The 15,911-nt window shown below is 37.1% G+C and overlaps 1 protein-coding gene across 1 annotated transcript in view; it reads right to left on the reverse strand.

The window, feature by feature from the left end:
• Nucleotides 1-15,911, reverse strand: part of sntb1 (syntrophin, basic 1) — a 49,228-nt gene that overhangs the window by 2,557 nt on the left and 30,760 nt on the right. Inside the window, exons 4-6 of the mRNA XM_042740708.1 lie at nucleotides 10,201-10,337; nucleotides 9,187-9,383; nucleotides 2,870-3,060 (exon numbers count right to left, since the gene is read on the reverse strand). Coding sequence (XP_042596642.1) covers nucleotides 2,870-3,060; nucleotides 9,187-9,383; nucleotides 10,201-10,337 — 525 coding nt within the window. The remainder of the gene's footprint in view (nucleotides 1-2,869; nucleotides 3,061-9,186; nucleotides 9,384-10,200; nucleotides 10,338-15,911) is intronic.

A 15,911-nucleotide genomic window follows, 5' to 3' on the forward strand; every position in this document is an offset into this window, starting at 1 on the left:
GCTAAAAATATATTGTATTGACAATATGTATTAAATATCTCTGTACAGTGCAATGAAAAAAAAAATCAATTCAAAGAATAATTTTAATCAAAGAGCTATTTTAATCAGGAATACACAGTGTCCATTAATTGATATTCATATTCATGTGTATACAGCTGTTTTAACAGTTTGAGTTGATAAGATGTTTTACAGTAAAAAAAAAAAAAAACTGCCATATTGTGAAATAATTAACATTTTAAAGATCTATTTTCTATTTGAATTTATTTTAAAATGCGAATTGATTAATGAGATGGTAAAACTGAATTTTTATATAATGATAAATAGAAACAAAAGCACAAAATATGTGTAAGCTGGTCAGAGGTAGAATGGTCCAAAGGAACACTTTCAGTCTTCTGAACATATAATATTAACGTTTTACTTTCATTTATTTTTCCTGTAAATGTGAGGGACTCATTATTGTATCTCATTATGTTTAATGTTCTTAAAAGGTATAAATGATAAATTTTTGAGTAAATATAATTGCGCTCCTTTCTGATGCACTCCATCATGCATTTTAAGTAGGGCTGTCAATCGATTACAATTTTTAATCTAAATCATCACACACTTCATAAAATTAAGCATAGACCATTTATCTTGTTTTAAATAGACCATTTATCTTGTTTTATTTTGTCATTATTTGCTATATCCAGCAAAGTAAACCAAAAGATTAAAGTGTGATTCTCAAAAATCTGTATTTTCTGCAAGCTTTTTTCAAGATAAGTTTAGACGTCTTTCCAAAAAAAAGGACACTTAGAAACTCCAAAGGACACCAAATAACCAAATGATATAAGGTGCACATATAAGCACATATTAAAGAAAAAAATCTGAATTTTTTAGTATGTGTACAGTGCAACAGCAAATAGCTTTTTTACATTTTAGAGAAGTCAAGTTGGGATACTGAACAGGACCACATGGAGATGCCAAAAAAAAATATTTCTGCATATATTTACTACAGTACACGGATCCATTCAGAAAAACTAAACACAGCAACATACACGACAAATCAAAACATTATTGTGAATGTGTGTGGAAACAACGTGAAACGTGAATGTACGGAAATGTCTGTGCTGTGCATAAACACAATGTGCAATCAGTGCATCGAGCACTCATATAAGCATTATTATAACGGACTCAGGAGTGCTAACTGTACGACTCCTGTACGCCACCGCAATCGTCTTTACCTTGATTGCAGTCTTCATCCATCAAAACTCTACTAGCGAGACTCATATGCGGAGTGTGTGTCAGGCTCTGGCTATGGGGACTTGGGGAAAAAAGTCACTAAATTGGACAAAAATGTCCCTGCATAAACAAATTAAATCTATTATGTCTGTTGCTCACAAAGTGAATATCAATAGACATTGTCGATTGTGGCATTAAATTAAGATCTGCTCATGTTGCACTGTATTTCATTTTAGGCGTTTTGCAGTGTTGCGCATTTTAACCAATCACACACTTATCTATTGAGCTTAGGAATGCAGTGGCCAATCAGAAGCGTTCAGATAAGACATTGTTCAAACTCATCAGTTTTGTTGAGTGCGTGTGTGTTCGCTGACTGAATTCCGTACTCTTGCCAGTTCTCTCATCATAAACAACAAAGCGCAGATGAACGTACATTGTAAGTAAGAGATTCATTTAACAGTGTATACAGCTTCAGTGATTATAACGATAGTTTTGTTTTTTTGAGTGTTTAAACTTGCGATTGATCAATGCTAGTGATGTCACTTTCTATATATAATTTATTCGCTGTTTGAATAACAGTGGAAAGGAAATGTTATATAATTATAAATTTCTAATGTTTTTATTACATTATTACATTTACATACATCACGTTAAATACAAATTCAGTTCAATTTTGCGTTAACTGCGTTAAATTATTTTAACGCGTTAAGGATTGTAAAATTAATCGCATACGTTAACAGCCCTAATTTTAAGTTTAACATTTACTCGATTGCTGATTAAACACACTGTTTGCGAAACAGAAATAAGCACACCGATTTTAGTCCATTATATTTATATAATGTCAAATCCACTGGAAATTAATGTAATAGAGTCTGATTGTCTAAAGCACCCAAAGACAGCAGTGAGGCTGATCACACAGGATGAAGCTCAAATCATAAATTAATCTAGAAATCCAAAAACGTAATATATTTGTTCATGTAACAACATTACACAACAGCTAAATTTAAGAGAGAATTCCATTAAATTCTAATAAATTTTAGTCTTTTCGTTTACACTGCTTCCGCATTACGAGATAAACAAACATCATCTTCTGTTGTGCTTTGTTCCTGTGGTCGACAGCACCGTCTAGCAGTTTGGCTGTGTGGTTGAAGAAAGACACAAGGACACAAACGCGAAACAGCTAAGCCTGTGTTGTGCAATACTGAAAGTTCTCACTCCAAATGTGTATTTGAACCTTTGTTTTTTTTTTTGCCAAAACATCATCCTTTGTTAGTGTGCGTACCGAACCAAGGTTGGTGAACGGTACAGTTTGGTCTTTTACCGAGAACCATTGCACCCCTAGAATGTATACACACACAGTAATAAAAAGCAATATTTACCTAAATATATTTTAATAAAAATGAAAAATGTCACACTAAGACATCCATGAACATTGACTTGGATGCAAATAACTCCGATTCATTTTCAGTTTTGAATCAGTTGAATCTATGCAAATATTAGTAATTATTAATTAGTAATTAGTAATTATTATTATTGAATATGTAACCTATAAAACTACAACTTAAAAAAATAGCAAAATTGCCCCATGACAGCACTATCATCATGAATGACTAATTTTGTTGGTGCTGAATGGACCTCAAATTTTACTCACAATTTCACCCTCGTTCCCGCCAAAATCCAAATAGAGGATCCGTACTCCATCGTCAGCAGACATCTTCAGCTTTTCAAATGGGTAACTGAAGAGAGGCTGTGCCACAGAGCTGTCCTCTCCATCTGCTATGACAGAGAAACCTCGCTCATAGTGAATGACCAACCGACAGTCCTGACCCCGATACATACAACCTGACAAAACAAACACAAAAACACAACGAATATTCAGAATTAAATACAGCCATCACGATTACCATAAAAAAATTACATTGAGTTGTCATACCAGAGGGTTAAAAAGCAGACATCTGAAGCAAATATTAAAGTAAATTTTCATTATTATTATTATTATGATTATCAGATCCGTGAAACTGTCTAAATTGTCCTATTGAAATGCAACTACTTTTCTGAGTGGATGAAATTCTTCCAATTTACTGAATTATTCATGTAGATGCTTTCACATTTCCGATATTAAAGGCTCGGGTACAATTTCATAATAAAATATGTTTTACAAGTACTATAACAATCCAAATAAAAATAAACTAATACAGTAAGAGTTCAGGTACTAATGGAACAGCCTTTCTGGTTGATCAATCCAAGCAAATTCCATTAAGGTGCGAATAAAATGAAAAAGGATTCCATTTGTGAGATAAATGTCCTTTGATTGGCCTGATAATTGGTACATTATTCATCACCAGTAATCTCTGCTCAATACCTCCCTGGTTTCATCAAATACATCACAGGACTCCATGTATCCAGTATCACCCCTCCAATACATTCAATTACAGCTCATCAGGCACCACAGGATGTGTGGAAACCTACTGTCACCGTGTCTATTGTGAGTGTGCCAGTGATCCACTTCTGCTGTTCCCGCCATTTGCCCCAATAAAGCTCCCTGAATCTCTATTTGACCGGGTAATTGCGAGGCTAGTGTGTTCTTTTCACATTGTGTGTCTTTGAGAAGCGCCTTGGTTCTGGCTACAGCGCAGTCCATTAGGCTGATTAGATCATCACAGCAATGAAAAAGCATCTTCTTCTGCAATTTACCCATTAAATTGGAATTACACTGACATTAAATACTCAAACACCTATTAATTACACACTTTGGGTGAGGGGCTCCTAAAAAAAGGGATTTCGGACATGTTCCCATGTTGCTCTTAACAATACTGTAACCTTATCCCCATCAAAACAGCTTAAAAGACACTCTCCCACAACATATGCTCTTATACACTAACAAAAAACATCCTCTCTTTCACCATCAACAGCTTAGCAGAGGAATTTTTGGGCCTCTCAATTACAATAACTTTGTAATAATTCAGTAACTCAGCAGTTTAAGGTCCCTAATATGTCTATGCAGGGTTATTTTTACCAAATTAATATTAACAAAACATTCACTGTATATAATCTTTTAGTAAACATGAAAGTACATCTAAACAGGACAAGAAAACCAAATAATATAATCCATCCACTACAGATACTATACTATAAATGGAGCCAGGAAATTGTTGTTCTATTTGGCCGCTTAAAGGTGCCATGTGTAAAAATTGAGGTAAAAATATCCAAAAAATGACCTACACGCATCAAAAGAATGAGAAGAAATAATGGCGATGATGTCATTTAAAAAATGTCAAGTTATAGTGCTGCAGAGATATCAACCTTAATTAGCATTAGCATTACTAGCCACGGCCCGACAGGTGTCGTATACCAGTTTCGGCCATGGGAGGCGGTATGCGGGCAACACTAAACCACCAGCCAACCTGCAATACATGAATAACTCGCACGGCTTGTGGGCGTACTTGAAGCTGATGTTCAAGCAACCGCGCTCGGAATCACAAATCAAATCCGATAAGAAAAGGAGCCGAAACAGAGTAAACATTCGGCACTGTTTTCCATCGCTGGAGACAACTGATGGACTTGAAAGAAATGAGCTTCGACTCCGAACTTGCAACATTTCTTTTGGATTGGTAAGTAAGATGCTGTTAGTATTTCGCTAGAAGTTTGTTTTTATATGTTTGCGTATTTTTTTCGGGAAGTTATAACATAGAACTGTATCTAAGGCTGTTCGATAAACGTGCTAATGTTAGCGATGGCTAACCGTAGCTGCGTTTGATAGTAAGCTAGCTATAACTTACCCACAGATCCGATCCGGTTTTCACCTGTTATCTACCAAAGCCCGTCTCTACCAAGCTGATGCTAAAATGTAACATTACCTAAGAAGCTTCTTCTTCTTCTTCTTCTTCTTCTAGGATTTTATGGCGGTTGGCAAACCAACTTAAAAGGTGCATTCCCGCCACCTACTGAAATGGAGTGTGAAGCGCATATTGGAAAGGAAGTTTAAGCTAGATCTACACCTAAGAAGCTTGAAATGTCTTCGATGATAATGAACCCGAGAGAGAGAGAGAGAGAGAGAGAGAGAGAGAGAGAGAGAGAGCGCCCCGCCCCGGCGCGCGCGCGACACTCACTCACTATATTCAGAGCGGTCAAGTTTTTGAAAGCGTGTGAAAAGAGTCAGTTGCGTGTGTCTCACGGTGAATGCTTGAGAGTTGGCAGCTCTGGTTACGTTGGTTGGCGCTAGCTTGGTCAACATCAGCTGTCTGATGAGAATCAATAATGTTGACAGAATGTCTGTCTGTCAAATTAATTTAATTCAAATAATGTGTATATACAATTCAAAATGTAATATGAACAAAACGAATATGAACATATTCACTGGTTAAAGGTGAAGGGGAGTAGCTTGAAGATGTCATGTTTCAAAATCACTTGACATCACCCAACGTTCCTCTGGAGGCAAAAATGTCCTCTCAGGCTTCGGCTATGGCTCTAGGGTTGTTGTGAAGGTAGGGGCGGAGCATAGAGACTCCGCCGTTTCTTTTCGTTTGTTACTCTAGAGTAGACCAATTCACTTTATTGAGGCATACTGCCCCCATCTGGTATGGAATGTGGAGTATGACTTGATTTTTTTGCCAGACATTACACATGGCTCCTTTAAATTAAAGATGAAATGTGGAAAGCGCCATAGAGCCAATGTTACAAGTTTTAGGGAAATCAACCAACAAATGGCTTACTTAGAATTTTGATTTATTAGTACATTATTAATGTATTTATTAAATATTTTTTTTAGAATTAGTATTTGTATTTATTCAAAAAATATTTTAACTGCAAAAATATTACACAGAGCATTTGATATCTACTAACCATTTTTATACTCATCTACACAGAGTGCAGTCAATTCAGTGAGCAATCAATTATCAAATAATAACTATAACTGCAAGCTGCAATTAAGGGGCCAAACACAACAGAGGTAAAATGAAGAGCTAAGGAGCTGTCTTTAATTATTGACAAATTTCATAATTTTCCAGTAAGTGGTTCTATACAATTCATAAGATTTATAACAACATGCTAAACATTTGTAAAATATAGCATTTTACTACAAAATTTGAAATGGTCCATGCTCAAAATGGCTGGCATAGGAAAATTGGGTATTGTATGATTCGATATGCTGTTCCGAATCTAATGACACTGTTCAGAAATTATAAAAAAAAAAGTAAGTTTTGACCAGTAGGTGGTACTGTTCTGAAATGCTTGGTATAGCATGTACCAAGTTTGGTCAAATACTTAAAGGTGCTGTATGTAGGATTGACACCGAGTGGTTGAACTAGGTATTGCAGTCCAAATTCAAAATATTGTTGAGTTTTTTTTCACCCGGCCCCTCCTCCTCAGACTTGACGCACACACAGGTTGCAAGATTGATGACACCAAGAACGAGCGCACTTGACGATGAATGAAATTAAATACACTGTGTTTTATTGTTTTTCAGATAAACAGGTATGTTAACTTAGCATGTTTCTTAAATATCTGCAAACATGTTATGGTATTTTTATGCTTTAGTAGAGTCAAAAACTTACAGCACCTTTAATCATTGCGAAGACAGCCTCATGTCCATTTTTGCGTGCATTTTGTCACATTTGTTAATGTACTTTACAAGAATGGTTTGATCTATCAGAAATCTTTTGATAACTTTTGCCAGCATTATCTGAATATGATCTGAGCCAATTTTGGTGAAAATTGGACAAACCGTCTAGAGGACTGGTTTGAAAAAGTAGGTTTTTCGCAAAATTCAAAATTGCAAAAAGTCTTTATCCGTAGAAATTTTAATTTTGATATGCGTTTGACTTTGCATGAAACAAGGAATCAGAGGGAAAATAATTTTTCTTCTAGAACATATGGTTCAAAAGTTATTAGCAGAAATAGGAGTGCACATCGAGTTATTGGTGGCGTTAGAGAGTTTGAGATAGAGACTCCAAATTTGCTATGGTTAATATTAAGACTGTCCTCTATCTATGTGCCAGATTTTATAACTTTCCCACAAGTGGTTCTATGGACTGCCATAGACTCCCAGAGTGGAAGAAGAAAAAGAAGACTAAAACTAATGCAATACAATAGGTAGCTAAGCACCTTCATTGCTTGGTCCCTATTAAACTGTATTACATTCTCATTTGGCCTTAGGTTTGCTTCTAAAAAAAAATTGTTGACTATTATCATCATTCCAGACTGAAACAGGATTTTAGAGTCTTGTGGTCAGCAATAAAAAATAAATAAAAAAAACACACAAAAACCCATGAAAAGAGAACTAAGAGAATGAATCTTTGGAGACACAAATTCTCTGAACAGATTATAAGATTAGACCAAACACAGGTAATAGAGCATCAGCTGCCAAACAGGCCTTTCCCATAAAATCCCAAATATGGAGCAGTTCCAAGATCCTGACGCAAACAGGATCTTTTTAAGGGAACAAATATGTCAAATCCTACTCTACCGTGTTATTCGTCTTGTTTGTTTTGAGACGATCTGCATCTGTTGCTCTTTCCTACAAACTCAAAGTAATAATCTTCTCCCATATGTATTAATTAGAGAGTGACGTGTTGTAACAAGGCCAGTCTATTTTTATTGTTTCTTTCAGAAGTTTTCTTACAGCACAGTTAAAATGTTTAACTCATGACAGTAGAATCAACATTTGATCATTGCTCAGTTTAATCTCAGCCTAGATGCCATTCCAGCTTTGTAGGTTAAGTAGAAATGATCTCAAAGCCTGATCTCAGAACAGTGAAAATATCTGACAGAAAGGGAAAACCGCAAAATATCCAAATAAGGCACGGTGATCTCCAGGGGCTCACTTGCAGTTCAGTAATGGCAGATACATTTCCTATCAGTCCAGGCCCAGGGACTGCCTGAGAGCTTCAATTCCCAGAATGCTTTGCTCGGTGCCCCTCGCTGCTGCATTGAGACCACACAGGAACTCTGCCATGGCATTCCATTCTAAAAATACACTCTTTACTTAAATGACTTCAGTATGAATAACGCACATCCAAAACTCTGAAATATTATAGTGCAGCACAGAACGTTTTTGAATTCACTGTACAGTTGGAGCCATGAACCGTGACCTCAGACGAACGAGACGCATTTATCTTTGCATGGAAGCTTGCGAGTACCCACAAATCTACATTTAACATAAGTATGTGTTTAACATTTAAGAAACTACAGCCGTAAAACTAATGTAAACACATCAATGCACAAAAAAAATAAATGAGATCCTGGGCCGACATGGATCAACAGACTACTGCTAACTAAAACAGAAAACAAACTGTTGCAACAGAGAAAAATATTCTTTAAAATAAATACACCTAATAAATAAATGACAAATAATCCTGGTACAATATTTCAGACTCTTTTAATGGTTCGATTAAATTGTAGTAAGCATCTAATTAGGCCTAATCGAAATCATACAATTTGTAAAATGTAACAATTTATTAACATTTTTTACAATAATAGAGCTGTGAAATGCTTTATTCGTGTATTTATGTTTTAGAAATTCTGTGTTAGTTTTATTTTTTTCTGGATTTATAATGTAATACAAATGTATTATCAATAACATTGGTAATCAAATGAAGGCATAACATGTCTTATGTAAGCAATGTAATCGAATTAAAATACACTTAAGTATGTGTAGTAGATGAAACAGCAACATTATTTTACTCAGAGACTTATATTTAAATAGCAGTCTTTTTGCACTTTAATATTCACAGATACTAGTCCATATAGTCAATTTCATGAATTACTTTTGATTTATTCATCCAAGATTTGCCAAATTTCCATGACATTACACGTTATACAGTAAATTCCATTTCTACATCTTGGAAATCATATTATGTACCTAAAATTAATTTGCGGATCCCCCTTTTGAGAACCTCTGTTCTTTAGCATCAGTGTGAAAACCCCAATTTTGGAACCTTGGAAGGAGCAAGACGTAGGATCCATACTCACTGGTAGTGACTTCTTTGATCATCTCAGCAGCTGCGTGGCAGCCAGTGACTATGTGTCTGGTCCATAGTGACAAGTCCTTGCAGGACTCTGCTCTGAAAAGATGGGCTTCGATACCCAATCTGGTTCCCGTCCGTGTAGCAAAGCAAAGATCGCCACCAAGCTGTGGTGAGCCCTTATCTGGACCAGAATGCACCAGCCTATGATTAAAAACTCAAGATAAGTGCACCATAGAAATCACCTACAAAAAACAAACATATTTATAATATTTGGATATTTACCGTAGTGCTTCTATATGAAAGTGCCTTAGATTACCATGGTATTACTATGTTTACACCACAGTGCTTTTTATTATAGGATTTGCATTTCATGATATTTATTCAAGTATTTCAAGGTACTTAAAAAATATGATAAATGTCAAAATGACATTGCTGAAGACTGGGCGCTGCTGCATCCTATATACGGGCTTTGGATTGGTCCAATGAGTTTTCACCGTTGGCGAGGCTGCCCGGCTTGACAGAACTTGAGATTTCACAAGAGGAAGTCAAGCCAAAATAAGTTTTGAAAAGTTTTGAGAAAAAGCAAGGCAATACTCTGCCATTTTGGACAATCTCAGGGTCAACAAAACATTAGCACATGCCAACTGAGCCTGTGATAATTGCCCTATCAGCCCTAGAGTGAGATCTGGGCTGCAGTCCAGTTAAACTTGGACTTCAAATCTATCCTTTGCAGTAATAGCTGCCACCTCATATAGCTTCAACAGGCCTTTAATAGCCATAATGCTTTTGTACTGTTTCCTTCCAACTGGCTGCAGTTGTGTATTTTAGTTTCCAATTGGTCAACACTGCCAACTGGCATGCAAAAAGTGTGTGTGTGTGTGTGTTTGCATGTGTGTGTACAGAGGCACGTGTTAAACAGAAGGGAGTGCAGGTGTATGTACCTTGATTGGTTTTTCAAAGGTGTGTTTGTATGAATGAGCAAAATGACAGCAGTAACGCTGTGTGTGAGTGTGTGTACCGTGTGGCGAGCAGAGGGTAGGTGTGTGTCGGGCTGAGCCAGTGTTCTCTCATGCGTGGCATACTGTCAAACAGAAGCAGGTCCTTCTCCGTCAACATCACCAGCACCGGCTTCCAGCACTGTCTCTCACTTTCCATCTGAAACACACACACACACACACACCATGTGTAACTTGTGAATAGCTTTTCAGGTGCCATATAATTACATTTTGTCCTAATTTTCCTTGTCTATTCATATGAAAGCCTGTGTAAAACGTCAAGTGCAGACATTAAGTCTTTTGTTCATCTGAGAGACTTGTTAATTAACATTTTCAAAGTGGTAAACCTCTCAAGGGTGTCTCTTTTAAGGCCACTTCCTGTGATTAACCACGGCAACTCCAAATACTTTCAGAACAAAGTAAAGCTTCAAAACCATTCAGCCTCTTCAACTTTTACTGATGTATCAGCAAAATGAGCACTTAAGTCCAGAGGTAAACGTATGTGATGTGATCTGAAATGAAATTGAATGAACTAAAATGAAATTTTATACTAATGGAATGTATGAAAAGCCATATGTAATGTTCAGATGGTCTAAAATAAAAATGTTACATCATGTTTAAAGCATATCAAGACAACTCCAAGTGCTTAGCCAGCAACAATGACACCCTGTTTACTGTCTTGATACAAGTTCCTCTTTCTCACATATAAAACTTGCTGAAAAGTAGGCATATGTGCACACACAGAAGTTTTCATTTCCCTACAAATCTCCATACGTGGTGCTTTTTTATCATGCATAAACTCATCAGCATATTGTTTACATATGCAGAGCGTTTTTTTTTTTGTTCTGTATTTGAAACATTCCTAAAACAAGGCCAATTTACCAGAGAAGTAAAACAATACGTCATCTTGAAAGCAAGTTTATTATTCTATCCTCACTGGAAAATATTTTTAACTTTAAGCAAAAAGTACAGTGGCCGAGAAAGATCAACGTGCTGCAAATAAAAATAAAATAAAAAACAACCAAAACAAAAAACACCTGCAAATACTTACAGCACAACCAAAAACAGAAACTCGCTGAAAATACTCAAAACACAAACAAATACGAACAAGCTGCAAATATGCACAGACTACATTGGAAATGTTTCAGGGAACTGCAACAAGTGACGGACCTGGCTGGGATATGCTTATTAATGTCTACTCTGAAAGGTGAGATTTTTGTTTATTTGAACATCCTGATCATATAATTTTTTTTATATTATTAGCCTAAATAAGAACGAAATACTACACAATTACTGTAACTGTGAAATGTAACCTTTAAATTAACCGTGGTTTTACTATTAAAATAAATAAATAAATAGCCTATATATTATATCTATATTATTATTATATAAAAATATTAAATATTATATTATAAATATTCGCCATGTCATGGAGAGAGATTTAGACAGATCAGCTTTGAGAAATGACATGAATGAAAAAAGATGAGCAATAGCAATATACTGATGTCATTGGATCTGCACACCCCTGTCTTGCTATGAACGATTCATCTGTGCACGTTATTTCACAGAAAAACAAATGTTAAGTATAATAACTTGCTTTGCATCTGACTTTCCTTCTCGGGTGACTTTACAAACCCCTCTTACTTTCAGCCACTCCCCTCTAACCACCATTCTGTTGTGAAACAGATCAATTCCAGATGGATAAAATCAAGTCCCACTCAACATTTTTTCCCCTCACTGAATATTTAGTTTCACTCTGAAATATATGGAAGTCTGTTTCCATGCAGAATTTAAAAAAAAGAAAACAAAGAAAAATTAAGAAGGTAATTCCAACATTTTCTCTCACAATTCAGACTTTTTCCTTGCAATTCTGAGATTATATTTCACAATTCTTTGTTTCTTAGAATTGCAATATAAACTCATGAAACAATATAAACAACTTCATAGTTTACATCTTGCAATTCTAAGTAAACAAGTAGTAATTCTTTTTTGTTTTCACCACAGAATAAAAAAAATTAAAAAGGCATATAACGTTTTATATATATAACGATTCAGATATTTCTTAGAATTGCAAGTTCTACGTATAAATCTTGAAAGCCTATATGTTGAAATTATGGGAAAAAAGAGTTCATATCGTAACTGTTGCAGAAATCTTATTCCAACTCATTGGAGTTACAAACAATGTTATACACTGACTTTAATGAGCTCAAAAGTAAACACGTGCTACAATTGAGTAATAGTTCACAAACTTTTCCCAATAAGACCTTAAGTTGAGCCCAAGTGTAATTTACTGCTGAAGCCCTGCTCTATGACAGATGTCTCCTCAGGATAGTCTGACAGACCACTCAAATCTTCACAAATCACAGGGCTGCTCTTCAGAGGGTCAGTTTGCCTTAAGGCTAAAAAGAGACCCCAGCGGGGCCGAGTGCATCAGAAGCAGATGCGGAACCACAAACCGGCCCTTGTTATAAGCTCCGGCCATCACACAAAGAAATCTGCTCGCTGTCTGTGGGCATTCGGAGCGCTGGAGGTTTTTTGTTCTCATATAATTATTCATCAAGGGGCTGGCAGGTTGGTAATAGGAGACAGTACGAGAGAGCTCTCATTAAAGGGCAGGCTGAGACGGGGCTGCCCACAGGCCTGCCATCACCGCAGCTCTCTATTAGCCAGCCCTGCCAGGCCTCAGCTAATTGGACGGCGATGAAAAGGAGATTTAATAGGGAGGAAAAACCTGCGGTCACACTGAGAAAAGTCATCCTCCATCAATCGCTCCAGCACAGCGCACCATGATTTCTGACAATTTCTAAAAAATAAAAAACCTTCAGAGGAACTGTCTGTACAGTTTTCAGAATGTTAGCCATGTTTCCAACCAGAGCGTATAGTATAACAAGACCCTGTTAACATGCTTGTGTGTGATCTTTACAGTTTGTTCAAAAATGATGTTGCAAAACATCAACATTTATACAAGAGGTCTATCACAAAAGTGGGAAATGGGAGGGATGCAGAGGTCAGAGAACAGTTGTATCGAATGAAGTCAGTTAAATACAAAAAATTCAAAGGCTGTTAAATTAGCTCCACAATCTCAAACGATCAACTGTCAACTTAATCATGTATATGAAATATGATTAGAGTTAGGCACTACGGATGTAGGTTTAATTGATGTAGGTTTAATTTGTTTCCTATAATGTGATGACTCTACGTTGCAGTAGCGTAACATCTTTCATTCTGCTATAAGGGCAATTTGAAACGTGTATTATGCATTAAATTGTGTGAGTGACTGATAATGAGTGCAGGTGTTGATGCATTTCTAATTAAAATGTCATGTCCAGTGAGACATATAAAAAAAAAATAAAAAATTATATATATATATATATATATATATAATATATATATATATATATATATATATATATATATATATATATATACATGGATATATATACACATATATATATATATTTTTATAATGAATAGCTTAGCCTACATAACAGTCCCAACAAAGAAGTACTTGACAGTTTGTAACAGGGCTGTTTAAAAAGCTGTCTGACCGCTTGAGATGTTTCACATGGTACTGATGGGAATCCAAGCTTCATTTGCCCCAGTGGAAAGCATGCGTCTCAAATCACTTCCTAATCACTATATAGTCCACTATGCAATACATAAGAAATAGCAAATGTGTGAAGAAGTGACCATTTCAGATGCAGCTGTAATATCTTTTTACAATGTCAACACTCAGCAGCAGGACTATTCAGATACTAGACAGCGTTTGATTGCACAAAAAATCTGATATGCATATGCATGTCTGTTAAATGAGAATTTTGTACACTAAAACCTTAAAGGAATAGTTTACACAAAAATGAAAATCTTGTCATCATTTACTCACCCTCATGTCATTCCAAACCTGTATGAACTTATTTTGTATGTTGAGCACAAAAGAAGATATTTTGAAGAACCAAACAGTTATTGGTGTCCATTGACTTCCATAGCAGGGAAAGAAATACTATGGAAGTCAATAGGGACCATCAACCGTTTGATTATCAGCATTCTTCAAAATATTTTCTTTGTTGCTTAACATAAAGAAACCCATACAGGTTTGGAATGACATGAGGGTGAGTAAATGATGACAAAATTTTCATTTTTGGTGAACTATTCCTTTAAGTTTGTTTCATATTAAAAGCCACAAAACGTCTCAGGTTACGAATGTAACCATGGTTCCCTGAGTAGGGAACGAGACACTGCGTCCTCTAGGGGTCGCTATGGGGAAAACCTCGTCGTGACCCGTGTCTGAAGCATACAAATGAAAAAACAACACCAACGAGTTGGCCCGGCGACAGCCTCTGACGTCACTACCGATGCGACTATAAAACAGGCACCGGGAAAAACACGTCATTCACTTCTTCGTCTGAAGCTTGCGTCCGAAGCATGGCAGGGAGCTAGAGGACGCAGTGCCTCGTTCCCTACTCAGGGAACCATGGTTACATTCGTAACCTGAGACGTTCCCTTTCAAGGGAACTTCGAACTGCGTCCTCTAGGGGTCGCTATGGGGAACAGTATACCCACGCCGCCATGCTGAGGGGAGTGCAGGCCAGAATCATGGCGAACACTAAGTACCGACTCTACCATTTCAATGGGAGTTGCCCCCGGGAAGTTTAGACGGCTGTCTGTGACAATACCCCTTACGGCCAAAGGCCTAAGCTACATACCCAACTTAATTGTTAGGGCCTCGGCCCGGTGGTAGAGCTAAAGGCTTGGAATCAGGAAAGATTCCTTTAAAGGGATACGGCTAGGAACCTAGCATTTTATACTAAGTCTTGCCTGTCACACAGGGGCTACAGCTTGCTTCCGCAAAAGCTTGCTGAAGGAGCTGTCTCAACAGATCTCCAGTAGCAACACCCTGTTTAGATAGGTATCCGAGGATACATGGGTGGAGTGGCGCCCAAGATGAACGGGGCTTTTTACCAGCTCAAGACAGGGCACGAAGCAACCACGCGAAGCCCTCACCATATAGGATTTTAGAAAGAACGCAGAGTACTAGCGTGCGAACTTACCACAGTGTGGATTTCAGAAAGTGTGCAAAGACTTCATGTGCACACTTACCATATCATGGATTTTCAAATACTGTTCTAAGGAAGGGCTCTCGTGGCACTCTGATAGAGCAGCTCATAGATGGAATGGTGCATCTCAAAAAAGTATGTTTGAGAGTCATCAACTCGATCTGTGGAAATAATGCTGGAGCGCTCTGGGAAAAACAGTGAACTCAGTCTCATATGAGAGGAGAACTCCTGAATCCAGAGTAGCAGAGTATCCAGAGTTTATACACTTCAAGCGATGCTTGAAGTGTATAAACAAATACACTGGCTGAATGGAGCCCAAGGAACCAAGGTCTAATCATCTCAAGAAAGGGAACGAGGCAAAGCGCGTAACCCTTACCATACAGGATTTCAGAAAGTGCGCAGAGTCTTGCGTGCACACTTACCAATACGTGGATTTTTAGAAAGTGCGCAAAGTGTTCACGTGCACACTGACCACCATGTGGTTTTCAGAAAGTACACAGAGCTTAGCGTGTGTACCTAAAGGTTCCTAAGCATCGCAGAGGCGCTGAACCGCACGGGAGAGGCAAGCTCGAATTTTATAAACCTCTAGCGAGGGGAGCATCACCTGAGGCAGCATATACAAGAAGACTTCTGTAACTGCCACCTTCACTTCCCGCTGGATGCGACAGCACCTAAGCGGC

The sequence above is a fragment of the Cyprinus carpio genome, chromosome B16 (assembly GCF_018340385.1).
Source record: "Cyprinus carpio isolate SPL01 chromosome B16, ASM1834038v1, whole genome shotgun sequence".
NCBI classification, from domain to species: domain Eukaryota; kingdom Metazoa; phylum Chordata; class Actinopteri; order Cypriniformes; family Cyprinidae; genus Cyprinus; species Cyprinus carpio.